Source organism: Dipodomys spectabilis, unplaced genomic scaffold (assembly GCF_019054845.1).
Source record: "Dipodomys spectabilis isolate Male_0828 unplaced genomic scaffold, ASM1905484v1 ptg000175l, whole genome shotgun sequence".
NCBI classification, from domain to species: domain Eukaryota; kingdom Metazoa; phylum Chordata; class Mammalia; order Rodentia; family Heteromyidae; genus Dipodomys; species Dipodomys spectabilis.
This window is the reverse complement of record NW_024870852.1, coordinates 19,132,007-19,157,932: the sequence shown is the minus strand read 5'-3', so window position 1 is coordinate 19,157,932 and position 25,926 is coordinate 19,132,007. Positions and strand designations below refer to the sequence as shown.

General features: G+C 52.3%; 1 protein-coding gene across 2 annotated transcripts in view; it reads left to right on the top strand.

Annotated features, from left to right (window-relative positions):
• The window catches only part of Jph2 (junctophilin 2), a 61,630-nt gene extending 41,587 nt beyond the window's left edge, over positions 1 to 20,043 (top strand). The window contains exons 3-6 of one of the 2 annotated variants that reach the window (XM_042694602.1): positions 11,249 to 11,367; positions 15,389 to 16,086; positions 16,569 to 16,663; positions 20,033 to 20,043. In XM_042694602.1, coding sequence (XP_042550536.1) covers positions 11,249 to 11,367; positions 15,389 to 16,086; positions 16,569 to 16,649 — 898 coding nt within the window. In that variant the 3' untranslated portion in view covers positions 16,650 to 16,663; positions 20,033 to 20,043. Of the gene's footprint in view, positions 1 to 11,248; positions 11,368 to 15,388; positions 16,087 to 16,568; positions 16,664 to 17,444; positions 17,510 to 20,032 lie in introns of those variants that run through there. The other variant, XM_042694603.1, reaches the window with a different exon arrangement.
• The last annotated feature ends 5,883 nt before the right edge of the window (positions 20,044 to 25,926 follow it).

Below are 25,926 nucleotides of genomic sequence, written 5' to 3'. Positions count from 1 at the left end.
TCCTCAGGGCCTGTGTCATTCAGGGTAGTGTTCTTCCCTCCTGGGATTTATTTCTATCTTATCCACCAAGACCATTTGCCATAGAAGGTAACATTTGTAAGTTCCCAGAATCAACTGACCTCATAGGTCACATGGCTGGTGTGTAGTCAATAGCCAACAACACATGCCACAACAACTCCATGCCTTAGCTTCCTGTCTAGGCTGAGAGGATCCCCACCCCCACCCCACCCCAACTCCTCAGAGACCTTCTGCAGGCTGAGGGCTCTTCCTCAAGGGCAAGAGAGCCATCTTCTTGCAGAGGGGCTTGGGCTGGGTTTTCTAGGTGAGGGAGGCTCTGCATAGGGCCCCAAGCTTAGAACCCACACACCTAACACCACCCCCACTGCACCCACAACCAGTCCACTCTCAGATGCTGCCTCTTCACCAGGCCCTGTTCCAACAGCCTTCTGCGCATACATTTTCTCTATAGCCTCAGCAGGTTTGTGAGGCAGGGCTTTTATATCACCGTTTTCCAGATGAGAAAACTGAAGCACAGACTTGAAGTTCCTTGGTCATACGGCTGTGCTCCAACCACTGCAAAGCACCAAAATGTAAGCAGAAATTTTTCTCATTAAAAAAAGATACTTGTTTCCTAGGTTTTCTACAAGGAAGTGATATCGTTTGTATAACACTATTATTATTATTAGTAGTAGTAGTTGTAGTAGTAGTAGTAGTTTTGTGTTGGAACTGGGGCTTGAATTCAGGACATGGGTACTCTCCTTTAGCTTTTGTGCTCAAGACTGGTATTCTAACACTTGGGCCACATCTCCATTTCTGGCTTTTTTTGCTGGTTATTTGGAGATAAGAGTATCTGCCTGAGTTGAGCAGAAAACCTTAAACTTTGATCCTCAAATCTCAGTGTCTTGACTAGCTAAGATTACAGGCGTGAGCCATCAGCTCCTGGCTAGTACATTTTGGGGGAGGAGAGTGTGGCTTTAAAACAAAAGTTAAATTGTTAGTTAAAAGCAAGGTACAGAGCATTTTTTATAACTTAATAAGTATTTTTTCTAAAATATACAGAATATAAAAACAAAATACGTCTATGTACATTTTATTTGCATATGTATTATAAAATGCCAACAGTAAAGCACAGCTATGACCACATGACCCACCTGGTAGCTTTCTCTCTCTGCTCTCAGTCCTGTTCACCTTGTCTTCGTGTCTCTCTACTAGACTCCTCATCTTTCCAAAACAGGGGTGGCTCAACTTTCACTTTAATCATCATGAATAAGTCACTTCAGGTCTGTTTCTCAGTTTCCTCATCTGTCAAATGGTGGCAGTATCTACCTTGCAAGGGGATGTGAACCTTTAGGCAGATAATTCCTCCCTCCCACCTTCTTTCTCCCTTCCTTTCCCTTCCCTTCCCTTCTTTTCTCTTCATTAGAATCAATGCTCATAGACCTAAGTGAGAGAACTAAACCTATAAAGCTCATAGAAGAAAATAGAGGAAGAAATCTTTGTGAGCTTCGTTCAGGAAAAATATTCCTAGATATGACACCAAAAGCCCATGTGCCAAAAAAAAGTTATATTTTAACATTTGAACCTTCTGTGCTTCAAAGGGCACCATGAAGAAAATGAACTCAATCCATAGAATTAGAAAAATACTTACGTGTCTGTTAAAAAACTTGTATCTATACTACATAAAGAACATTTGCATGCCGGGCGCCAGTGGCTCACACCTGTAATCCTAGCTACTCAGGAGGCTGAGAGCTAAGGATTGAAGTTAAAAGCCAGCCTGGGCAGGAAAGTCTGTGAGACTCTTATCTCCAATAAACCACCAGAAAACTGGAGGTGGCGCTGTGGCTCAAGTGGTAGAGCTCTTCAGCTCAAGGCAAGCACTCTATCGCTTGAGCCAGCCTGCTCTCATCCCTGCTCACCTTGTCTGCATGTCTCTCCTACTAGACTCCTCAGCTTTCTAAAACGGATGCAGCTGAAGAGCTGAGGGACGGCACCCAGGTCCAGAGTTCAAACCCTGACCAAAAAAAAAAGAACATTTGCAATGCAATAATCAAAAAAGGCTCCAAAAAAGTGTACAAAGGATCTGAGTAAACATTGATTGAGAGATGCACAAATGGCCATTGAATACATAGTGGTATTCACAATCTTTAGTCATTAGGGAAATGTAGCTTTGAACCACAGTGGAATTCCACTTTGCTGTTCACAAGTATGGTCATGACTTCAAAGAGAGCCAAGAGCGAGTGTCAGCGAGGATGTGGGGAGCCTGGACCCCTCAGCATAACTGGCTGCATGTAGGAAAGGATGGCCATTTTGGAAAAGAGTCTGGCATCCAGTTCCTATATGTCCCAGCAATTGTATTTCCAGAGATGGACCAGACTCCCCCAGGACATATGCATCCATACAAAAACTCATACATGTAGGAACATGATTCATAGCAACCCAAAGTGGAACAGCCCAAATTTCCATCAGCTGGGGAACAGGTGAACAAATATGGATCATCCCCACAATGGAATATTACTTGGTAATAAAAAGAAACAATTCATGCTACAATAGGAGAGAGCTTTAAAATGATGTTCACATAGCATGCCCCCCTTTGTTGGCTGTTGAGAGAATTTTGCAAAGGAATACTGCTAAGTGTTGTTAGAACATTAACAAGAACAGGAGGTTGAGATCTGAGGATCACAGTTCAAAGCCAGCCCAGGCAGGAGAGTCCGTGAGACTCTTACCTCCAATAAACCACCAGAAAACCGGAAGTGGCGCTATGGCTCAAATGGTAGAGTGCTAGCCTTGAGCTGAACAACTCAGGAACAGTGCCCAGGCCCAGAGTTCAAGCCCCATGACCAAGAACAACAACAAAAGTTAACAAGAAGTGATGATTAATAATAATGGAAGCTGCTATTTATTAAGTGCTCTGGTTATGCCAGACACTTTTGCACTGTTTCCTTTCACACTCCCAGTCATTTGATGAAGTGAATATTATTTCCCTCATTTCATTGTTGAAGAAATGGTGGCAAGAACACAAACATCAGATGCTTAGAACTTGATGGTGCTATGACTTGGACTTGAATTTGCCTTTGTAACCCCTCTAGTGAGGGGTTCTGCTGGGGCGCTGTTTCATCTCTGCCTCATACTCCATAGCACCCAGCTAGGCCTGGGTTCAGCCAACACTGGTCCAGTGGAAACGGATGGATCCCAAGTGGAGGGAGGAAGAGTCTGACTGCCAGGGCTCCTGGACTGTACCCACGCTTCCACCCCCCTGCCGTGTGCGTCCTCTCGGGGGCCTCCTCTGGGCCTGTGGCTTCACACCCAACTATGATCTTCCTCTTGATTAGCCGGCCCTGACTGTTCTAGAGACACAGTCCTACCAGCCTGAGCAGGGGCGAGGGGCTATTTTGGGAGAGGACAGGACAGTGGCATGTGAAACATCCCGTGGGCAGGGGCCCAGGACAGGACTGACTGCTTTCTACTTCTGGCCTCCAAACCTTCCGTCAGCTTCTTGATCTATGAAGTTGTGTTTTTTTTAAATTTTTATTTTAAAGTGAGCAGTTAATAAGCCAGGTGCCCATGGTTATGCCTGTAAGCAACTCAAGAGGCTGAGATCTGAGTATCATGTTTTAAGATAGCTCAGGCAGGAAAGTCCAGTGAAACGCTTATCTCCAGTTAACCAGTAAAAAGCCAGATGTGGAGCTATGGCTTAAGTGTAGAATGCCAGTCTTGAGTGAAAGAGCTAAGGGACAGTGCCCAGGCTCTGAGTTCAAGCCTCGGTACTGGCACACACAAAAAAGAATGAACAGTTAATAACAGTACTTTCAGGGAGGAGGCTGTAATGCTTGATAAGAAATGTACTCATTACCTTGCCCATGTAATTGTAACCCTTCTGTACAGTATTTTCACAATAAAAAAAAAAGAAAATGTAAAAAAAAAACAGTACTTTCAGGATTCTGCACAAAGCTGTGCATCTTTCTACCTGACTAGCACTTACATAGCCTTTCCCGTGGTCAGCCACACTTCTGAGTGTCACATGCGTGTCTGCTGAGCACTCTTCATGCTACCTCTCTGTAGGAACTATGATTACCCCCATTTTCAGGCGAGGAGAACGAGGTTTAGGGTGCTCAGATTTGCCCAGAATTCTAAAAATCAGAATCAAGGGCTGCTCCAGGCAGCTTGGCCAGAGTCATTCCATTAGCTACACTTCTGTGGCCTCAGAAGACCTTGCTCTGAGCTCTTGTCTATCCACTAATTTCCAGAATTGTGGTCTGATGAGCCTGGCAGGAATGCATCTGGCTGTGAGCTCCCCAGAACCATTCATCCCCATCTGTGGTCCCTGCCAATGGAGGACCTGCCCCGGGGCGGAAGCCCTGAGCTCTTGGGCAGCTGGGCAACATGGACGGAGTAAGTCCAGGGAGTATTAACCAGCAGACCGTGGGATCTGACAGGAAGTCCTGTGAGATCCACTGAAGAGACTGTCCAGGACAGTACAGGGTAGTTTGCTAGGGACTCCCAGACAGAAGCTTCCCTTGGGTAGGCAGCAAGGCAAAAAGATGCCCTCCCCCACACCATGGTGGGAAACACTTCCTATGCTGAGCTATGCAAAGGTGACCTCGGCCAACCAGTGTGCACTTGGCCTTTCTCAAAAGCTATTGGTATAGGCTTTGGACTAGAACAGTTAACACACAGCCCAAGCATCGGTGGCCAGCACAATAAGCTCAGAGGACTCTTAATGATATGTGTGTCCTATAGAGTTTGGGATTCACACCAAGGTCATCTAGATGGCAAATGGCAGTTATGACCAAGATGGTTCCAGGCACGTCAAACTGGAGTGCTGCAACATGGCTCAGTGTTGTGTTGGTCATTTCTGGCAGGGAGGCCACGGCACAGAGCTGGGCACAAGGTTTCACCCAATGACCAGGACTGATGTTACTAATAGTGTGTGTGTGTGTGTATGTGTGTGTGTGTGTGGGTGTGTGTGTGTGTGCGCGCGCGTGCACGTGCGCCTGTCTTGGGGCTTGAACTCAGGTCCTGCGTGCTGTCCCTGAGCTGTTTTGCTCAAGGCTAGCACTTTACAACTTGAGCCAGAGCTCTACTTTCCACTTTTCGGTGGTTCATTGGAGATAAGAGTCTCCCAGACTCTTGGGCTGGGAAGGTGGCTCAGTGGTAGAGCACTTGCCTTGCATGCCTGAGGCCCTGGGTTCGATTCCTCAGCACCATATAAGAAAAAAGCCGGAAGTGGCGCTGTGGCTCAAGTGGTAGAGCACTAGCCTTGAGCTGAAGAGCTGAGGGACAGCGGCCAGGCCCAGAGTTCAGGCCCCACGACCGGACCAAAAAAAAAAAAAGAGTCTCCCAGACTCTTGTGCCTGGGCTGGGTTTGAACAGCGGTTCTCATATCTCAGTATCCTAGTATCTCAGTAGCTAGAATGGCAGGTGTGAACCACTGGTGCCTGTGTTACTATTATATGCTAGTATGATTAATCAATAATGGAAGAAACATTTTTTTGAGTGAATGTGTTAGAAGAGAGGGCAGCAAACTTTTTCTGTGAAGGATCAGATGAGAAATATTTTTGGCCTTGCTCACCCCTTGGTCTCTATAGCAACTGCCTAACTCCAGACAGTATGTAAACTAATGGCAATGGTTCGATTCTAATAAAACTTTATATGGACACTGAAATCTGAGTTCCTTGCAACTTTCGCTCCTTCCTAGCCATGGGAATGCACAGCCACTCTTAGCTCTGAGGTGGCACAGAAGCAGGTCGCGGGCTGCATTCACTCATTCGCAGAGTCCCGCACCAGGGTGGAAGCCGCACTAGAATGTGGAGATGTTCTGCTTGCTGTGGAAGCCATGGCGCCCAGAAAGGTTCCTAGCATGGCAGACAATTCCTAAAGTTGTAGTAAGTGAAGGAAACCATGTGTAGAGTGGGTCTTGAGCAGGTCCCTTTAAGCTGGGAGCGTGGAGAGAGGGGACAGCCAAGCTACCACCTAGAGTTAGAGTCCCATTTTGGCCCCATAAAGCAGCTTCGGGCCTCAGGGTGAGTTAAGGAGCGGGAGGGGGTGAGCGGGGAGTGATAGCGTTGTTGTTGTTGGTGGTGGTGGTGGTGGTGAGATAATGACAGTGATGGTGATGGTGGTGGTACTGGTGATGGTAGTGGCAATGGCTATGGTGGTGGTGGTAGTGGTGATGGATGTGGTGATGGCGATAATTGTGGTGGTGGTAATGGTAGTGATGGTGATCGTAGTGGTAATGGTAATGGTGATGGTGGTAGTGATGGTGGTGTTAGTGGTAGTGGTAATGGTGATGGTGGTAGTGATGGTGGTGTTAGTGGTAGTGGTATTGGTGATGGTGGTAGTGATGGTGGTGTTAGTGGTAGTGGTGATGGTGATGGTGGTAGTGATGGTGATCGTAGTGGTAGTGGTGATGGTGATGGTGGTAGTGATGGTGGTGTTAGTGGCAATGGCTATGGTGGTGGTGGTAGTGGTGATGGATGTGGTGATGGCGATAATTGTGGTGATGGTGGTAGTGATGGTGGTGGTAGTGGTAGTGGTGATGGTGATGGTGGTAGTGATGGTGGTGTTAGTGGTAGTGGTGATGGTGATGGTGGTAGTGATGGTGGTGTTAGTGGTAGTGGTGATGGTGATGGTGGTAGTGATGGTGGTGTTAGTGGTAGTGGTGATGGTGATGGTGGTAGTGATGGTGGTGTTAGTGGTAGTGGTGATGGTGATGTTAGTGGTAGTGGTGATGGTGATGGTGGTAGTGATGGTGGTGTTAGTGGTAGTGGTGATGGTGATGGTGGTAGTGATGGTGGTGTTAGTGGTAGTGGTGATGGTGATGGTGGTAGTGATGGTGGTGTTAGTGGTAGTGGTGATGGTGATGGTGGTAGTGATGGTGGTGTTAGTGGTAGTGGTGATGGTGATGGTGGTAGTGATGGTGGTGGTAGTGGTAGTGGTGATGGTGATGGTGGTAGTGATGGTGGTGTGGTGCTAGTGATGGTGGTAGCAGGTACTCCCTGGAGTGGTTCTGTTGGTTAGATGCCCTGCCACATCTCAGAATCACCAGCCTTATTTTTAACACTGCTGACGAAAGACAATCCAAAGGCCATGAGGAAGAGTGGCTTTTTCTGGCCCCTCCCCTTGCCCCAGTTACTGCTCTCCTCTCTTCACCCCCTCCTCCCACTCAGGCTCAGAGCCATCCTAGGAGACGCACACTTAGAGGCCTCAGCCTGGCCGTGTAGGTGTGACCTGAGAAGGAACAGTACCTGCGGTTCCTAGCAGGGCACAGGCTCAGGAAGGGATCTTGGTGCTTAAGGAAAACCATTCAAGGCTCCAGGGGTGGTGGTGGTGAGGAGCAGGGGGCTTTGTGCGGGCTGGAAACAGCCAAGATGAAGCAGGCTCTCTTCTCTGTCTCCTCTCTCTTCTCAAACTGCAGTTGGCAGTGGAGAGTCTGGAGGGCTGAGGAAGTACAGGTTCAGAGCTCATCCTCCCATTCTGAGGGTAAGGCTGGTGGAACTTGAGAATCTGCCTTTCTGGTAGCTTGGGGGTAGGGGCTGGGCGCCGGAGGTGGCACTGCATTGAAAGCTGTAGCTTCTGGATGGATGGCAATTCTTCTGCCCTTTACCCAGGGTTTCTTGGTCTGGACTCCCTAGGGAGGAAGGCTGCAGGTTGGGGGGGGCACATATGGGACAGAGGGGGCTCTGCAGGAGGGACAGCCAGGCTATGGAGTGGGACCGAGCCTTGCGCATCTCCATCCCTGTGCTGACTGTCCTGGTGGGGTCCCCTAGAATCTTGTCTCAGGTGGAGGTTGCTGTTCCAGCCATCCAGGCTAGGCGGCGGCTTAGCTCCCCAAGGCATGGGAAAATTAGCTTCCTAGCTGCTCACATGACCAAAAAAGGACATCTTCTTGGCGGAGGCCTGGCCCGGGCTCTCCCTCCTCCCAGCACCTGGGGTTTCAGGTTCCGGGAAAGTGGCTCTGAAAATGTAGGACTTTGTCTCCGTGCACCCACATGCAGGCGCCACCGAGCCTGAGGACCCGCGCCTGGTGAACGCTGTTCCGTTTTCCTCTTCCCCTCCCCTCTTCCTCCACCATCACCATCATCTTCATCCGCCCTCCTCCTCACACTTGTTCACGAGCTGCCTCTCCTTTCCCAGCAGCAACACTTTACACAGGGGGAAGCTGAAGCACAAGGAGAGGAAAGCATACATCCAAGGCTCTCAAGTCCTGGCAGGGTAGGGGGTGACCGTGTGTGGTGAGGGAGGGCGGGCGCAAGGACACGGTCCAGTTCAGCCTTTATTTAAAATATGCTTCAGTTTGCTCAATGATGATGGGTGTTTTGTGGGGGGGTTTTGCATTCATTTTAAAAACATTTTTCTTAGCATCGGTGAATGGTTATGAGTGGGTTTCAGTCTGACAGGTCCATGAGTACACACAATGTATCTAGTTCAGACTCACCTCTCCATTGCTCTCCTTCCTCTACCTCCCCGTCTTCTTAGCTCCTGAACAGGCTTCATTGTTCCCTTTCACATATGCACATAAAGTTTTTTGACCACACTCATGTCTTTCCCTCTCCAAGGCTCCAATCCAAACAGTAGTTTTGCACTGGGTGCTGGTGGTTCATGCCTGTAATCCTAGCGACTCAGGAGGCTGAGATCTGATGGTTGCTGCTGGGTTGTGAGCAGCAAACCAACCCAGGCAGGAAAGTCCATGAGACTCTTTTCTCTAATAAACTACTCAGAAAAAGCCAGAGGTAGCTTTTGTGGCTCAAGTGGTAGAGCGCTCAGGGGCAGCACCAAGGCCCTGAGTTCAAGCCTAGCATGTGCACATGCATGCTCACACACTCACATGCATGCACGCAGGCACACATGCAAGCATGTGAAATATTATATTAAAATGTGATTTTTCTTAATTGCCCAGATTTTTAGTTTCTGAGTGCCTCACTCACCACACCCGACCCAACCCCTCACTGCAGGACCAAAATGGGAATGCAGGGCCGGTTCTTAACTCTCCCCTGAGCTACCTACCGCCTGGCGCATGTGCTGTGGTGCGTATGTACAGGGGGTTTGCAGGTAGGCCTGCTCCGGTACATTCTTTCCTGCGGTAATGAGCTATGGTGGCCCAGTGGAAAGGATGGGGCTTGGGAGGTTTGAAATCCGACTCTTCCCTGCTGTATGGAAGCCCAGCCTGTGGGAAGGGCACAGCTCTAATCCCAGAATGCCTTGGCTTCAATCCTGGAACCATTGCTTCTTCACCTTGTAAGCTGGGCCCTCAGCTCCTAGCCATGTATGGCATGGTAGAACACTGCTCAGCTGAACCTGATTTGGGTTTGGGTCCAAAAATCCCAACTCCCTGGGGCTAAAGGTGTGTGTATGGCTCAAGTGGTAGAGTGCCTGCCTACCAAATGTGAGACCCTGAGTTCAAAACCCCAGCATCTCCCTTCCCTCCCCCAGCCCAAACACAATCCTAAGTCTTGGATTTCATGACCCTGTGACCTTGGGCAAGTTACCCGTGCATGCCTCAGTTTCTTTCTGTGTAAAATAGGGAAAATAACAGCACTAGCTTGCTTGTTAGAATGGTTACCTGGGACGATCATTATGACTCCTTTAGAACTGCGCCCAGCCTGTTGGTAAGCAGAGCCACCGCTATTGTTGTTGTTTTGTTGTTGTGGGTATGTCCTCTGTTAGTCTAGCCTGACAAGATGGTGGCCAAAACCAACATCTCCTCTAAGTGCTTAGTGTAGTGAATGTCTAAAGTTTGTTCTTATCACATTCCAGTGTGGGGCTGCGGGAGGGGGTTCTCGCTCTGCACAGTCATTGATGGGTTCAGGGTCCCTTCACATTTCTTAATTGGAGCCCACAAGGGTGTTCTGTGGATAGAATTCAGGGCGTCCATGAATTGAGTGGCATGTTAAGTTCTCACCCACGGGGCTTGAGAAAGGGGTTTTTGAACATGTGGTATGCTGGGGAAAGACTCTCAGGAGAGAGAAGCAGAGGCAAGAGAGCTCAGGACCCAGAAGGAGCTGAGAGAGGGCGGGGCCTCTGCTGGAGACCTCCTTCAGCCTGGAGTGCTGGGGGCGCCCCAGGTTACAGTGGGGTGCTCTGGGGTAAGAGAGGGCTGGCCAGGGCTGTGGAGTGGACGACAGAGGAGTGGCACTGCAGCATCTGGAAGGGCGTGACTTGTTGGTTTCAGCTCTCTGAGGTAGCACTGAGCCCTGGCCACCGGCATGCATGAAGCTAGGCAGTCCCTGAGGGCACCAGAAGTCCAGACTGAAAATCTGTGTGTGCATCGATGTGGCTAATTTTGAAGTGAAACTTAACATTACCTTTGAAAACATAGCTGTAAGCAGCAAACCACGTGGCTCTGGCAGTGTCCGTGACTTTCTCACGAGTAGAAGTCACACACATTTCATGTCATAGTACTGTCGAGACACATACGCTTGAAATATCTTTTATACTAATTTAGTCTTTTAATATGGTAGTGAGGAACGCGGTCTTTTGTTTAGTGTGTTAAAGGGTATGCATTATTATTATACAGATTTGTCCTCTTCAATACTTGGGTAACAGTGTGTCAATATAACTGCAGTCCAGTGTACGTGATGACTTTCTCATTTTATTTTATTGCCAGTCGTGAGACTTGAACTCAAGACTTGGGCACTGATCCTAAGGTTTTTTTCAGTCAAGGCTGAGGTTCTACCACTTGAGCCATATTGCCGCTTCCAACTTTTTGGTGGTTAATTAGAGACAAGAGTCTCATGGGCTTTCTTGCCCAGACTGGCTTTGAACCGCTATCCTCAGATCTCAGCCTCCTGAATAACTAGGATTATAGGCACAAGCCATAGGCATCTAGGTGTTCTATACATTTACAAACATTATTCTGAGAAGGGCTCCACAGGCCTCCCTGTGACACGTGAGGTTAAACGCCCAGTTCTGGGATCTTGGTCTTTTCACTGTTCATCGAACAGGAGAAATAGTTTCATGAGCCAGACCTAGAATTAGCATTCCTTGGGTCTTCCCACAGTGCCTTGACCAGAACAGTCACCTGACCACACCTAGCTGCAAGTGAGTCTGGGAAATGTAGTCTATCTGTGAGCCTGTAAAGTAGATAAACTGGAACTGCAGAATGCACAAGTTTGGCCACAGGGCCAGCTATCTATCAACAGCCTGGGTGAGACAATGCCGTCTCCAGGGTGTCTCTCTTTGGTTGCGGAAAGAGAAGCAGAGAACTGGTTTGCGGGTGGATCCTAAGTCTTCTGCCATGTTGTCTCCTTAGGACCAGCCATGCCAAGGCCAAAGCTGAGGCTGCAGACCAGGCTGCCCTGGCCGCCAACCAGGAGTCTACCATTGCCCGTACGCTGGCCAGGGAGCTGGCTCCGGACTTCTACCAGCCAGGTAGGACCAGTCAGGAAGGGGGTAGCCATTCCCTGGGGTGAGTACTAATCGTTGCTTTCTGAAAGTGGAGATGTTTAAACTGACTCATGAATGCTTGCTTTTGGAAAGCTGTGGGGTGTCCTGAAGACCAGGGATGGGGTGATACAAGAATTATGGGTGAAAGATACATCTCTGCCTTCATGCTGAGACTCCAAGCTGGGGCTGGGACCTGCTCCAGCTGGTCTGTCTCCTGTCTGCTCTCAGCAAGGCAGACAGTTGGCACTGGTGAAGTTTTGAGTGGGGGACAGATCTCTGATGGATGAAGGGACCAAAAGGCTTCCTGCACCTGCTTAATGGCTTGTAGCAATTAATCGAGCATGCCTGTGTATCAGGCACAGCGCCAGGCTCTGGGATACCCCCCTGAGGCCCAGAATCTGGAAGAAGACAGTTGAGCATGTGGGTGAGGTACACTTACTATCTGTGTGACTCCCAACTTTCTGATCTGTAGCATGGCATAGGTATCGTGCCTGGTTTTGTTTTTGTTTTAGTCAGTCCTGGAGCTTGAACCCAGGGCCTGAGCACTGTCCCTGAACTTATTTTGCTAAAGGCTAACACTCTACCACTTGTACCACAAGCACCATTTCTGGCTTTTTTTCTGTTTATGTCGTTCTGAGGAATCGAACCCAGGGCTTCGTGGGTGCTAGGCACGCGCTCTACCGCTGAGCCGCATCCCAGCCCCCGTGCCTGCTTTTCTGTACATGGACCAGATGCTTGGTGGCTGGGGCTGCTTTCTCACTACGGTGATTACATTTCACACGATGGGACCAGCGCCGTGCTGGGCACACAGGACAAGAGGTCATTTGAGCCAATCCTGAAGGCCAGAGCAGGTCTGTGGGTCTCACGCATGGCCCAGATTGCTAGGTCCACCCCTGATTTCCTAGCTGAGAGGAGCCCAGGAATGCACATGCACTGTTAATAAGGACCAAGGGTGCCCACGCTGCCAGTTTGGGGCCCTACTTTGACAGCCACTGCACCAGGTAGCCTTGGATGAGGCAGGCCGAGACCAGAAGGAGGGGCTGCAGGTACAAAGGCACAGAAAGTGGGAACCAAGCAGCTCCCAGGTTCAAGACAGGCAGCAGGTGGAAGGAAGGAGCCTGCTGAGTGAGGAAGGACTCCAGGCCGAGACACAGACCCTGAGCCTGGCAGAGCTGTGCAAACCAGAAGTGCTGGAGGGTTTTAGAGTAAGAGACATAATTACTGTTTCAACTACGGATCTGGCGCTGCGCAGGGACTAAAGTGACCTAAGATGGTAAAGCTAGGAGTGTGGACTTCTACCCAGAGGATTCATCTCTTCTGGTCCCAGTGCACCCCCTGCCGGTCTCTAAATAGAGCAGCAAGCAGGTTTGCTCAGGTGGTGGTAGCTTTGGCACTGAACTCATTCATCTTATACCATGCACTTTTCCAGTTCTTCCGTGGTAGAGGAAAAGATGAGGGCATAGAAAGAGGCTTGTGCCTTTTTCTTTCAGTGAAGAGTGTTACCTCTGCTCTCTGCTGTGTGACTTTGGACAAGTGATTTAACCTCTCTGGATCTCACTCCCCCTCCCCCCTCCTTTGTTGTTCATCTGTGAAGTGGAGGTTCACTGATCCCTTAGAGATTTTAAAATGAGTTAATGGCCAGATGCCAGTGGCTCACACCTGTAATCCTGGATACTCAGGAGGCTGAGATCTGAGGGCAGGATTCAAAGCCAATGAGACTCATCCCCAGTGAACCACCAAAAAAGCTGGAAGTGGAGCTGTGGCTTACATGGTAGAGCACTTGCCTTGAGCCAGAAAGCTCAGGTGCAGCACCCTGAGTTCAAGACCAGCACACACACACACACACACACACACACACACACACACACACACACACCAAACCACAACAAAAAAGAGTCGTTGATTCCTATCAGGAAATTGCTCAGATTGGTTAAGCTGCTGGGTCCAGGACCACCCAGTGGGGGCGAGGTGGTAGTGGTGACGGTGGTGATGGTGGTGGCTGGATAGTGGTGGTGATGGTGATGGTGGTGATGGTGATGGTTATGGTGATAGTGGTGGCGGTGGTGGTGGCCGTGGCGGTGATAGTGATTGTTATGGTGGTGATGGTGGTGGTGGTGATGGTTATGGTGATGATGGTGGTAATGGTGGTGGTGATGGTTATGGTGATGGCGATGGCGGTGATGGTGGTGGTGGTGGTGGTGATGGTTGTGGTGGTAGTGGTGGTGGTGGTGATGGTTATAGTGGTGATGGTGGTGGTGGTGGTGGTGGTGATGGTTATGATGGTGGTGGTGGTGGTGGTGGTGATGGTTATGATGGTGGTGGTGGTGATGGTGGTGGTGGTGGTGGTGATGGTTATGATGGTGGTGGTGGTGGTGATGGTTATGATGGTGGTGGTGGTGGTGGTGATGGTTGTGGTGATGGTGGTGGTGGTGGTGGTGGTGGTGGTGGTGGTGGTGGTGATGGTTATGATGGTGGCGGTGGTGGTTATGGTGGTGGTGGTGATGGTTATGGTGATGGTGGTGGTGGTGATGGTGATGGCGATGGCGGTGGTGGTGGTGATGGTTGTGGTGGTAGTGGTGGTGGTGATGGCGGTGATGGTGATGGTGGTGATGGTTATGGTGATGGTGGCGGTGGTGGTGATGGTGGTGGTGGTGATGGTGGTGGTAGTGGTGGTGGTGATGGTTATGGTGATGGTGGCGGTGGTGGTGGTTATGGTGATGGTGGCGGTGGTGGTGGTGATGGCAGTGATGGTTATGGTGGTGATGGCGGTGATGGTGATGGCGGTGGTGATGGTGGTGATGGTTATGGTGATGGTGGCGGTGGTGGTGATGGCGGTGATGGTTATGGTGGCGGCGGTGGTGGTGGCAGTGATGGCGGTGGTGGTGGTGATGGCGGTGATGGTTATGGTGGCGGCGGTGGTGGTGATGGCGGTGATGGTTATGGTTATGGTGATGGCGGTGATGGTTATGGTGATGGTGGCGGTGGTGGTGGTGATGGCGGTGATGGCGGTGGTGGTGGTGATGGCGGTGATGGTTATAGTGATGGCGGTGATGGTGATGGCGGTGATGGTTATGGTTATGGTGATGGCGGTGATGGTGGCGGTGATGGTGGCGGTGGTGGTGGTGATGGCGGTGATGGTGATGGCGGTGGTGGTGGTGATGGCGGTGATGGTTATGGTGATGGTGGTGGTGGTGATGGTGATGGCGATGGCGGTGGTGGTGGTGATGGTTATGATGGTGGTGGTGGTGGTGGTGATGGTTGTGGTGATGGTGGTGGTGGTGGTGGTGGTGGTGATGGTTATGATGGTGGCGGTGGTGGTTATGGTGGTGGAGGTGATGGTTATGGTGGTGGTGGTGATGGTGATGGCGATGGCGGTGGTGGTGGTGATGGTTGTGGTGGTAGTGGTGGTGGTGATGGTGGTGATGGTGATGGTGGTGATGGTTATGGTGATGGTGGCGGTGGTGGTGATGGCGGTGATGGTTATGGTGGCGGCGGTGGTGGCAGTGATGGCGGTGGTGGTGGTGATGGCGGTGGTGGTGGTGGTGGTGGTGATGGTTGTGGTGGTGGTGGTGGTGGTGGTGGTGGTGGTGGTGGTGGTGGTGATGGTTATGATGGTGGCGGTGGTGGTTATGGTGGTGGAGGTGATGGTTATGGTGGTGGTGGTGATGGTGATGGCGATGGCGGTGGTGGTGGTGATGGTTGTGGTGGTAGTGGTGGTGGTGATGGCGGTGATGGTGATGGTGGTGATGGTTATGGTGATGGTGGCGGTGGTGGTGATGGTGGTGGTGGTGATGGTGGTGGTAGTGGTGGTGGTGATGGTTATGGTGATGGCGGTGGTGGTGGTGATGGCGGTGATGGTTATGGTGGCGGCGGTGGTGGCAGTGATGGCGGTGGTGGTGGTGATGGCGGTGATGGTTATGGTGGCGGCGGCGGTGGTGGCGATGGCGGTGGGGCTGGCCGGCGGCCCCGGCGCTCGCCCACCGTGGCGGTGCGGTCCGTCCCGCAGGCCCCGAGTACCAGAAGCGGCGGCTGCTGCAGGAGATCCTGGAGAACGCGGAGGGGCTGCTGGAGCCGCCGGCGCGCGGCGCCCCGGAGCGAGCCCGCGAGAGCCCGCAGCTGCACGAGCGCGAGAGCCCGCGCCCCGAGGGCGAGGGCGGCGCCCCGGCCGCGTCCCCCGCCGCGTCCCCGGCCGCCACGCCGCCGCAGCCCAAGCGGCCCCGGCCCGGGGCGCCCGCGGGCGGCCTGCTGAGCCCGGGCGCCTGGAACGGGGAGCCGGGCGCCGAGGCCGCCCCGAGCCCGGGCCCGGGCCGCCGCGGCCCCGCGCGGCCCGCGGAGCACATGGCCATCGAGGCGCTGCGCCCGCCGCCCGCCGCGCCGGCCGAGCCCGAGGTGGCGCTGTACCGGGGCTACCACAGCTACGCCGTGCGCACCGGGCCGCCCGCGCCGCCCCCCGACGACGACGAGCCCGCGGCCGCCGCGCCGCCGGCCCCCGAGCCCGCGCCCGAGCCGCCGCCGCCCGCGCCCGCGCCCGCGCCCGCGCCCGAGCCCCCCGCCAGGCTGGAGCCCAAGCCCATCGCGCCCAAGGCCGAGCCCAGGGCCCGCGCGCGCAAGGCCGAGCCCCGGGGCTCCGGCAAGGCCGCCGCCAAGAAGAAGGCGCGGAAGGACGCGGCGCTGGCGGCCGAGGCTGAAGTGGAGGTGGAAGAGGTGAGGCGGCCGGCCGGGAGGGGAGGGGGACCCCGGGGAGATGGGCGAAGCCAGCGTCCCGGCCCCGGATCCCGGGGCACAGACAGATGACAGCGAGCCCTACCTCTCCGGGCCTGTGCGCCGAACCCATCGCGAGGGCAGGCGCTCTGGCAGCCACGGGTGTGGGAGAGGCCCCAGGGAGGCCCCCGGGTCAGGGGCCTTAGGCTTGGGAACCAGTAGCAACTGGTGTATGGGTGTATGGGGGAGGACTTCCTGGGGCGCCAGGTGGACCCAGCGGGCCGGACCAGGTGGTCCGTGGGAGCTGGAGGGGGGAGCTGTGGACACATTCACGTCCCTTCTGGCCTCGGGGGCTCAGCCTCCTTATCTCCAAGTGATGCTCCCTAGGAGTCTTCCAGAAGCTTCTCTGCTCCCCTGCCGGTTTTACGCCGGGGTGGGGGTGTTGAGGCCTGCGGGCCTCAGGCAGCCGCTGTCTGTGGCTCCAGGTCCCCAACACCGTCCTGATCTGCATGGTGATCCTGCTGAACATCGGCCTGGCCATTCTCTTCGTTCACCTCCTGACCTGAGCCTCCTCTTCCAGGTGCGCGTGGCCGAGGAAGGGGTGAGGGAGGAGGGCGCGTCCGGAACTCTCTTGTCTCTGTCCTCGGTCCCTCTCCCTCCCACCTCTCCCTCTGCAGCCCATCTCTCCATGGTGGGGGGAGAGGGGCTGGACTGGGCAGGGGTGGGTAGGGGAGTGACCCTTCCCCTATTTTAGGGAGAAGTATGGGGCAAGGTAGACAGACACTGCCTTCCTTCTGAGTCCTGAGTTGGTGATGTGACCAGAATTCCTGCTTCCTGCCCAGCCCTTCTTCTTTGAGCTCAGTGTGGTGGGGGGGGGGGGGGGGGATGGAGGGGGGGAGCGGTTTCCTGCTGGGACCCACGAGACAGGGACAAGGCCTGTGTGCTCATTAGGTGACAGCCAGTGGTAGCATTAACTTGGCAGGTGTGGTCCAGGGGGCAAGTGCTGAGCTGGGGGGGGGGGGTCCCCGTGTGTCCCAGGGGCGGTGGGAGCCCGGCCTGCAGGGTCTCTGCTCTCCACTGAAGGGTGGAAAGGAATCAGATGACAGCCGGGGAGGAAGCAGGAGGGAGGGGTAGAGCCCCCATCCCGTGCTCCCTGCTCTCACTGCGAGCCCATGAATGGGCCCTTGCTCTGGGAGGAGGAGCCTCAGTCTGAGCCCTGCACCTGCTTGTGGCCCCGCCCTGGGGTCCACACCTTTCTTCTCCTCCTCTTCTGACCCTGTTGCTGTCTCTGCAGGGCAAGAGTTCCACCGAGCCCCCAGGGTGCACTTTTATTGTTTGTTGTTGTTTGCAATGCCGGGCAGGTGACCAAGGAGGACTGCACTCCAGACCTGGAGCCCTGGTGCCAGCCCGCATCCATGCCTCCGACATTTCAACAGGCTTGATGCAGGTCTGTGCCGGAGGAAGAGGACTTCTGAGAATCTTCCAGAAGCGCTGCCCAGGGGCTGGAGAAGCCCCAAGGAAGAGTCCTGGTCTCCCGAACCTCCCGATCTCCTCCTGTCCCTTCTTGTCCACTCTCTCGTCCTGCTCCTCGCCACCCCTCCCCTGGGCTTCAGTGTGTTTTGAGAGAAGTTACCTAAGCAGGATATTCATATTAAATTGCTCCCTCTTTCTCCTACCTCACCCCCACTTTTATCTAATCCTTGAGACCACTCAGGAAGCCACGCAGCCCTAGCCCAGCACACACCGTGCTTGGCCCACAGATGATCTAGAAGGCAGCGGAGGAAGTGGACCAGGCATATCCCAGCATGCAGTGCTCTGCCTCTTCCCATCAGCCCTGTGAGATGCCCTTCTGGTCCAGGAGATCAGCGATGCCTGGGTCATTAGTCTTTGGCTGGGAAACCACGGAGCCGGGGTTGTGGATGGGCTGGAAGAGGGCTTGGGTACAGGTGCAGTGGCACCTGAGACCAGGTCGCATGCAGGAGCCCCGAGCCCCGCAGCTTCCTGGGAACCCACGTATCCTCTTCCGGAACCAACGCCATACCAGGCTCAAGAGCGCAGGGCATGGAAACTCTTGGAAACCCAGGCAGATGTCCCTGGGCCACTTTTCTCGGGCAGGTGCTGGAAGTAACACATTTCCCAGGAGAGTGGAGTAAGTCTGGGCACTTTGGCATAGCCTGTGCAATCATGAGCCCCCTTAACTTGCTTGGTAGCAGATGATACCTGCATGTACCTCACTTAAAGAGGTTTGTACCACGCTGGGTTTCTGGGTCCTTGGGCTTGCTGGGGGTGGCACGAGGGGTCGAGGATGGAGAAAAAGGTCTTCCAGAACTCTCCAGGCCTGGGGAAGGAGGTAGTGATGGCAGGCAGGCTGGGCTGGAGGTGCTGCTGCTATTCTGCCTTTGTTTCTCTGGGGCACCAAGGGCTGGGGATGGAGGCCACGCTCCCCAACTCCCCCAGGACAGTTCAGGACCCGGGTGTTTGAGGCCAGCTTCCCCCATTCCCAGTCCACGGGCACTCACCCCTCCAGCTTCTTTCCAGCCCTGCCAGGCCTTTGTGGCTTGGCCGGAATCCTCGCCAAGGAGAGGAGAGGAGCTGCAGACACGCGTGGGCACCCCCACACTCTGGCTTTGGTCTCTGCCGGACTTCCAGGAACTGAGAGGCTGATGGGGCTGCTCAGAGCCGATAGCCCCCGGTCTCAGCTCTGACATTATAGCTCTGGGGCTCGGGGTCTAGTCCAGTTCTGGGGACATGCCTGTGGCGGTCAGAGCTGCTGGGCCCGGTCTGGAGCTGGGGCTGGGGTTGGGGTGAGGGTTCAGGATGCTCAGTCTGTGCAATAATAAACCTGTGTTTGCTCACGGGCGGCGGACTGGCGCATCTGCTTGTGGGCCCGGGATGAGGGGCTGGCGGGGGAGCTGGGTCCTGCTGGCCGTTCTGAAGATGAGGGAGCGTGAGGACTATGTCCTCAGGCCAGAAATATGTGCCCTGGGCTAGAGGCCTGGCTGGAGGGTTCCAAACAAACAAGTGCAGCCATTCACCCCAAACCAAATGGGCAGCCAGGGCAGGAAAGCCCGTGAGACTCTTTATCTCCAATTAACCACAAGAAAACTGGAAGTGGTGCTGTGGCGCAAGTGGCAGTGTGCTCGCCTTGAGCTGAAGAGCTGAGGGACAATGCCCAGGCCCAGAGTTCAAGCCTCATGACCACCACCACCAACAGCAAAAAAACCCAAATGGGAAGGAAAGTCGCGGTGACACTGAAGGACCTGGACTCCGGGCCGCTGCAGCAGGACGACAGGACCTGGGTCCCAAGATCCAGAGGAGCCAGCTGGAAGCAGAGGAAACCCAGTAGTCCAGCAATGCTCGTCTGGGAGCCTTCTCTCAGGACCGGTCAGGAGGCCTGTGATATTCAAGTCTTGGCTGCTTGGGGGTGAGGGGAACGGGGACTTGACTCTAGTCACAAGGTGTTTATGTATCAGACTCGTTCCTGGCATCCCAGGGGATGGCAGGAGAGAATGGCTCAGCCCAAACGAGACCGATGGGAAATGGAGGCACAGATGCCCAGGTGTTTTGTTTTGGCTGGTCCTGGGGTTTGAACTCGGCCCAGGCACTGTTCCTGAGCTTCTCTGTGCTCAAGGCGAGTACTCTACTACTCACGCCACAGTGCCACTTATGGCTTTTTCTGAGTAGCTTATTAGAGATAAGAGTCTCATAGACTTTCCTGCCTGAGCTGGCTTCAAACCTTGATCCTCAGATCTCAGCCTCCTGAGTAGCTGGATTACAGTCGGGAGCCACCAGCACCTGGCAGATGCTCAGTTTTGATTCTGTTTTTACTCACTGGACATCCACAAGCCCAAGTGGAAAATTAGAGCTTGCAGAGGGTGGGGGGGCAGGGGCTTTCCTACGCATGCTCTCACAGAACTGCTCATTTTGGCAGTGGGTGGGAGGCATGAAGCGGGGAGCACGTTGGGGTTAGGAGCGCCACTCTGTTGTGGGGTCAGCAGCTGCAGTGGCCCTGGTGATCAGAAGGGCAAAACAATCTTTCTGTCATTCTCCTCCATCTGCTAATGGATTAATGTCCCTCTATCCTTTAATGAAGTTCAAGGCATCGAACTTTCTTTTCTTTTTTTGGTCGGTCGAGGGGCTTGAACTCTGGGTCTGGGAGCTGTCCCTGAGTGCAAGGTGAGCACTCTACCACTTGAACCACAGCACCACTTAGTTTTCTGGTGGTTTGTTGGAGGTGAAGAGTTTCATGGACTTTCCTGCCCCAGCTGGCTTTGAACCATGATCCTCAGATCTCAGCCTCCTGAGTAGCTAGGATGACAGGTGTGAGTCACTGGCGCCTGGCTCAAAGTTTCTTTTTATTGGGTGTGGGCTTGGGGGTGTTGGCCCCTCCAAAGTTCCTTGGCTTGGGAGGCCAGGCAGCCAGGCCATCTTCCCGAATTCACCCTTTGTTCTGGTCTGTGTGTGGGACTGTGCGTGGGAACTACCTGGCTCCAGGCTGTCCAGCTCATTAGTCAGGTGGTCTTTGGAAAGGTGGTGGGAGGTATGAGTTCTGGCCAATTAGATGAGGTGTCAGGATGTTAGACCGCTTGCTCGTCAGCCATTTTGGAAAACAGTTTGGCCAGGATTGCTTTTTTTTTTTTTTTTTTTAACCTAAGCATATAACCATCCCAGGCTCCAGCCTGTCCACTCCCACGTGTTTACTCAACATAACTGAAAACATATGTCTGAAAAGACTGGCGTGAGAGTGTTCTAACAGCTTCAGCATCACTGCCAAAACCCAGAAACACACATGACTCTCAGCAGAAGATGAGGAAAACAAACTGCTCTGCCAGTGCAGCGGAGTCCCACTCGTCAAGAATGGGATAAATGGCAGACGGCAGCACGGGAGAATTACGAAGTGAAAGAAGCACACACAGAAATTACAGCTCAGGGCCAAACTCCAGGAGTTCTACTCCTTCCTGTAAGCTGAATTAAGAGAGGAGGCAGACCACGTGCTGCTATAATTCTAGCAAGCCTGTGGAGTAAAGTCCATGAGATGCTTATTTTCAATTAACCAGCAAAAAGCCAAAAGTGGAGGTGTGGCCTATGTGGTTGAGTGCAGGCCCCCTGCCCAAAGATGATGAAGGGTAGTAAAAGGAGATTATTTGTGGTGCTGATAAAAGCTCTACTTCCAACTATCACTTCAAATATCTTTGTTTTATATAGACAGATGATAAAGTCTAAAAGTACACCAACCACCACAGGGTATTTTCAGAGTTCAGGAGGAAAGGAGATTCTTAGGCACAAGCAGCCAGCAGAAGGCAGCACTCAGTTCATCTTCAGCCCTCTCTGAGGAATACACAGGAAGCTATAGGTTTAAACAGACAAAGAACGAGGGGCAGGATCCCAGGTGTGAGGCATCAGACTTGTCAGTCATTGTCTCAGGACTGGTTGTTACAATCTGAGTCACTGACAACTGGCAGAGGGTCCAGGCTCCTGTCCATTACTTCTGGCTGCAAAGCAACTGCAGGAAAGAACGGCTCAGGACAAGAGCCAAAGTGGAAGAGGCTGAGTGCCTTGCTTATTATCTAGCTTTTAGTTAATGTTTGGGCCCAAGTAGGGGACAAGCAAAAGCAGCTGTAAGTAATAGTCTATAAAAAAGCAAAACTTCAGTGAGAAAAAACCTAGTAGAGGCTTGGGGTCCCAAGGTGGGGAAGGAGTAGAAGGGGATATCTAGGGTGATGAAAACATGTTGGCTGGGATCTGTACCCCTAAAATCTGAGGAAAACCCTCACTACACTCCAACTGATCTCACTGAACTGTTAGAATAATTCTGTGGGGCCATAATTTTGGGGGGACAGGTTGAATATGGAGACCAAAGGTGGCAGTGAGTGATCTGTGTTTCCTGCCTGCTGTGACAGAATTCTATTAAAGTACACTGTTAGCTCTGGAGCCCAATTTGGCTAATTAACTGTTCTGCGTAGGCCTGGCTACATGATGCTGCAGTTCTCAACCCTGACCACCAGGAGGCACCACCACTCCACACACAAATTTGCTCCAGCCTGCTTTACCAAAACAAAAAACAAACCACCATCATTGCTTTGTGATTTAACTCAATAATAACCAGTATTAATTTGAAGCACTGCTGTGTGCCAGGCTTGGCACTAAGCACTTTCCCTGAAGGATTTCTGACATTCCTTATTAACATCTCTAAGAACTGAGACAAGATTATTTAAGACAAGAATTCAAGTTGTCTTTCTTTTTCTATCTTTGCTGCTATTGGAGTTTGAACTCGGGGCCTAATGCTTGTTTGGTTAGTGCGCTATCATTTGAGCTCCACCCTTTTTAAAAAAAATTCTTATTTTGGAGATGGAGTCTCACAAACTTTTCTGCCTGGACTAGTTTTGAACCTTGATCCTTTGGATTTCAGTTTCCTGAGTGCCTAGGATTATAGGCATGGGCCAAGGCCTAAAGTCTTGGCTTAAAATCAGGTCTGTGTGCCTGTCTATAACCAAATCCTCCTTACCCATGTCCTCAGTGGAGATCACAAAGGAGAGAAAGCTGCAGGTGGCCGGCAAGCTTGTGAGTTGTATCTAGCAGGTGTGATGAATACATACTGAATTTAAGTTCACTTCACTGTAGTCCTTACCACACCCTGTCCCATCTGTCAAGCTGTCCCACTTTGTACCAGTTACCTTCCTGATGCCAATATAATTGTACGCATGTATGCTCATGGTAACTTCCTGACTTCACTTATAGTAAAAACATTTCATTGGTGGTGGTGTTGCCAATACTAGAGCTTGAACCCACAGCCTAGGTGATGTCCCTTAGCCTTTTCCACTCAAGGTTGGTGCTCTACTTCTTGAGCCACAGCTATGTTTCTAGCTTTTTAACTGGAGATGAGTCTCATGGACTTGCCTGCCTAGGTTGGCTTCACACTGTGATCCTCAGATCTCAGCTCTTGAGTAGCTAGGATTATAGGTGCAAGCCACCAGAGCCTGTTAAGAACATTGAAATAATATTAATAATCGTTTATACTGGAGTCAAAGGATCCAGGGGGAAAACTTAGGGATTTAGAAGAGCATGCAGAAGATAAAACCTACTGTGTCCCATGTCAAGTCGGAGATGTGGGGATGTGACCTTGTCCATATTGGTAAGGGTTGTTTCTAAGTCACTGGGCAGGATACGGAGGCTCCTTAGGATGCTCAGCACTGAGCTAGAGATGAGGTTCAGCACATCCTGTTTCCTACCTCTTCCCAGAAGAGGGACAGATCTGGTGACTGACATCTCCATATACAGCCCATCCTGGTTTTATCTATTTCCTTTTGCCTGGCCCATGAGCCACTGGTTGGATTTCCCCAGCGTCACAGCATTTCTCATCATTCTGGAGTACTCTAGTCTTTAGGGGATGAACCATGTTGACGTTCTGATCATCCCCCTGCCTCCCAAGTGTGATTGTGTTTGGGGACAAGGAGCTCTAAGGCGATTAAAACTCAAATGAGGCCATTAGGATGGACCCAAATCTCCTCTGCCCCATTTCCTTAGATAGGGAAATTTGAGGACTGAAGTCATGACTCAGGCGGTCAGGTGTCAGCGTGAGCAAGGCCATTTGAACACAGAGCCCCCTGGCTGTGTGCCCAGATGCAGCTGGCATCCTAGAAAACACACGGGGCCTGAGCTGGGGATTCTGGCTCCTGTGGTTTTCTGGGTAAAAACTGTTAAGACCAGGGAGGGAGGGAGGAAGGGTCAAGAAGGAGCTGACAGGGACATGGCTGCTGGAGATCTGCTCCTGCCTGATCTCTGGAGCATGGAGCCTCCCCCCCCCCCCCCGGGGGGGGGGGAGGAGCTTCTGTTGCTTGGGCATCCTGATTGGACAGATCTGCATGTTGAAACCCTAGCCCTAATGTCTTGGGTTATGGAAGCGAGGCCTTTGGAAGATGATGGGTTCTGAGGGTGGAGCTCTCATTCATGACATTTGTGCCCTTTTATAAAAGAGAACCTACACAGGTGTCTCAAAACTCTGAGGACCTAGAAAGATATGGACACCTTGGACTTCCCAGACTGCAAAAGAGTGAGAAATAGATATTTGATGGATATGTATTAGGCACCCTGTGGATTTTCAACCTGGTGACACAAGTAGAGGATATCAGCCTTCTGTACTTCCCATTAGCCCATCTATGCTCAGGAGCTGCAGATCACACCCAAGTGACAGTGTTGATTGCCTGTAGGTGGCTATTCATACTTAAGTGTCCTGAGCGGCCAGCCCAAAGTCTAGCCTGGACACACAGACACCTGCAAATGCCCCTGAGCCCTGGTACAGCACAGAGGTCTTGGGCTCTGTTTTGAGGGATCGGGGCCTCAGGTTCTGATCACTTCAGGCTGTCTGTTTGGAGCCCACGATGCTGCTCTCCCTTGTAAAGGCACGAATGGAATATGAACCTGTCTAAGCCATCACCGCGTAACTGACAGGCTCCACACAGGAGAGGAAATTGTAACCACATGAAATATTGATGTTCCACATTACCTTGCTGCACGGAATTGACAGCCTGGTGTTTCTGTTTGTGTGGAATTTCTTTTTCCCAAAGTGGATTACAATCTGCCCTTCGGTGAGGAGATTGCTCTCAGCAAGGCTGTGTCCGCCCCTGGGGCTGGAGAAGTGTCTATGGTCCCTCCTAAAGGTAGGACACTTCTCTGTATGTCCCTCAACACCTGCCATGCCCCCTCCTCAAAAGAAGGCTGTTGCTGGGTACGACTAGGGCATGATGCTGGAAGTCCTAGCATATCAGGGGGCTGAGACCCAGAGGATCACAGTTTCAAAGCCAGCCTAGACACTGAAGTCTATGAGATTTCCCATCTCAAATTAACCAACAAAATGGGAAACGGGATGAATGGCCGCAGTGGTAGAGCACCCACCATGAACAAAAGCAAGCTGAGCGAGATCTCAAGCCACAATATTGGCACCCCCCACCCCAAAAAGGAAAGAAAGACAGCTATGTCTGCCCAACAACCCTTCCCAGCAGGCACTTGAATCCAGACAGATAAAGGAATCACAGAACATTCCTTACCAAGTGCCGGAGAGCCTGGCTGATGGAGTCCCTGGTCTCATAATGCCCTCTACTCCAGGCCCACTGCCCCCTTTGGTTCTGGTCACCATCTCCCTCAGCCTGTCTGCAGACACCACCGTGTGGCGGCGCTGTGTCCAGAACCCTGCTCATCACCATCGTGCTCTCTGCCCCAAATACGTTGGCATTCGCAGTGTACACCATCAGCTGTAATCTGTTATGCCAGTGTTTCCTAGATCATAGGTGCATTTGGGGTGTTCTTTGGGCACTAGGGATTTTATGAACAATCTTCAGTGTCTGGATGGACTAAGTTTCACGTGGAAGGCTGATGTTTCCCCGTGTGTGTGTGTGTGTGTGTGTGTGTGTGTGTGTGTGTGTGTGTACTGCTGTGTGTCTTTTATCAATTCAGCACACTTGACCATTTACTCTGTGACATAAACGGTGTTGAGTCTTGTATTCTGAAAAAGCTGAAGTCAGCAAGGTCTGCCACTCCTCTACCGACCCACACGGGCCGGTCAGGCTGGTCAGACTTCAACTTACGTCTGTCCACCCACTTTGGGCGGGTCCAGCTGGCTGACAAGCTCTGCACACACACACACGCGCGCACACACACACACACACACACACACACACACACACACACACACACCTGCTTACCACTTTTCAGAAGTTTTATTATAAAGAGATCTGAGAGAAGCACTGGGCCACCGGGACAGATGTGTGTCAGGACCCAGAAAACAGCTGCAAACAACTCCAAGAACCCCAACCCAAACCAAACCCCAAACACGCACACGTTTTAGGA